The sequence below is a fragment of the Galeopterus variegatus genome, unplaced genomic scaffold (assembly GCF_000696425.1).
Source record: "Galeopterus variegatus unplaced genomic scaffold, G_variegatus-3.0.2 Scaffold7636, whole genome shotgun sequence".
Classification (NCBI taxonomy): domain Eukaryota; kingdom Metazoa; phylum Chordata; class Mammalia; order Dermoptera; family Cynocephalidae; genus Galeopterus; species Galeopterus variegatus.
This window is the reverse complement of record NW_007733747.1, coordinates 10,421-12,444: the sequence shown is the minus strand read 5'-3', so window position 1 is coordinate 12,444 and position 2,024 is coordinate 10,421. Positions and strand designations below refer to the sequence as shown.

Here is a 2,024-nt window from a genome sequence, read left to right as displayed (position 1 = left end):
AGGAAATTAACTACTCCATCAATGCCAACTGCTTCTAAAATTTATTTTTTGCTTATGAAGGCAATTTGGAAAGGTCTAATATCCATAAATCATTACTATGCTCTATAATCCATTTTAAAAACAATCCTGTCTTTTTATGTATTTCATATGCCTCTTTCTTATACTAGTATCTGTCATTTTTTAGTACTGTCAGCAGTATAGCTATCTCATTTGTCTTTCTTTCTCCAAAGCATTCCACTTGTCTGTGACTTTTCTCAGAACCCTAACAGCTGACAGCTTCTCTCTCTCCATAGAGTTTACAGCCTAAAATTTCTATGACGTAGTTACCAAGGCAGAACAAGAGGGTAGCTACAGGCAACATTTTCAGAACAGGAAAATGAATGAAAATCAACATAATATCAGCATAAGCTCAGTGGTGACAGGAGTTTTGGAAACATTTGCAACTTCTTCTGGCTTCCACTCATAGGATCACACGCATCTGTCTGCACTAGGATGAATTCTGCCTCTGCCAGGTCTGTGGCAGACATGTCCCGGCAAGCTCAGAAAGGCACACTTACGTCATCGGCCAAGGCTGCTGCGCCATGGAGAATGGGTACAGGGCCCTGTTTCTCGTAGTAGTGAAGTTTTTCATGAATCTGGAAGGAAATCAAATGAATATAAGTTTACCTGCTAGCAAACAATCTCAGATATTTAAATATTTTGTAATTGTAAATAGAATTTGATCCCTTGAACATTCTAAAGTTACATGTTTATGTAAACCGACAGATGACACATATGTGCACATAATTCATCTATTACTATGGTCCAGTGGAGCCAAATGGAAAAAAAAAATCTTCACTGAATAGAACCCACATAAAAACTAAACCTTTTAATCCCCCTAATAAACAAGTTAGTTTTCTAAAATCTGTAATTTCTAAAATATATTGCTTCGATACTTTAAGTATCAGTTGTATTTCATATTTCTGCTAAAAACATAAATTATGATTAAAGCAAAGCAAACCGGCAGCCACATTCTGACAGACTGGTGTGGAACAGACGCCAAGAGCAAAGGAGCTGGCACTCTGTGCACCTGGGTGCCAAGTCCTGGAACACCTTACCAAGCACACTGCTCCTTTTGCTTATTACTCATATTTTTCAAAATTGCCAACTTTTTCCCCCCAAATTCAAATTTCCAGACCAGATGAGATCAGGTACATTCAGGGTGGCATGGCCATAAGCTCAAATTCAAATTTCTAAGAAACAAAGGGATTTCTTATAACTAGAGACATTTCTCATAAATATTTAGTTTACATAAGATTATTTTTTCATGTTGTGAAACAATTCTATTAATGAATACATTAAAAAATTGGGTCCTTTATTTCCCATCATCATGAACTGAGAAACACAGAAGAAAGAATCTATTTTAATGCAATAGAAGACAAACTGAGTTCCTTAAAAAAATCTGGTATAAAATTAAGAAATGAAAGATGCTTTGACCAATGCATAACTATTGGCACTCAAGTTTAATTCTATTTCCACTCTTATACAGGTGCCCTTAACATTTTACACTTGAAAACTCGCTTAAGTCTCTTCTTATTTATAGCTGAAGAAAACTGTCCCCCACTATATAAGAAAAACAGTTGCACCTCACAATTTCCTGTTTTTTAATAGGTATCTAGTAATACACTCTTTAATTATACTCAAAGCTAACCAAAGTCCCTCGTAAAAGTCTGGAAGATAGATTTTATTTTGATTAGCCAGATGCTGTTGCTAAGAGAGGATTCGATTACCTTTTTGGCAACCTGGTACATAATGTAAAGTATCAGGGAAAGAATTCTGACACTTATGATATTACCAGAGTGATCAGTGCAAGATTTTTACTTAACATCTTGGAATCTTTAAACATGTATCACATCAGTGTAATAAGTAAAATTGTAAATATATAAGCTATAAAAAGAGAAAGATCTGATTTGAGAAACTATTAAAGTATAATTTAAAACAAAAGCCAACCATTCTAAGAGCTAAATTAATTTTTTTTAGATAAT

General features: G+C 34.4%; 1 protein-coding gene across 1 annotated transcript in view; it reads right to left on the bottom strand.

The window, feature by feature from the left end:
• Positions 1 to 635, bottom strand: part of LOC103607701 (MAGUK p55 subfamily member 7-like) — a gene marked incomplete at both ends in the record, with an annotated part of 88,073 nt that extends 87,438 nt beyond the window's left edge. The window contains one exon of the mRNA XM_008592176.1: positions 558 to 635. Within this exon, the coding sequence (XP_008590398.1) occupies positions 558 to 635 (78 nt within the window). The remainder of the gene's footprint in view (positions 1 to 557) is intronic.
• Between the last annotated feature and the right edge of the window lie 1,389 nt (positions 636 to 2,024).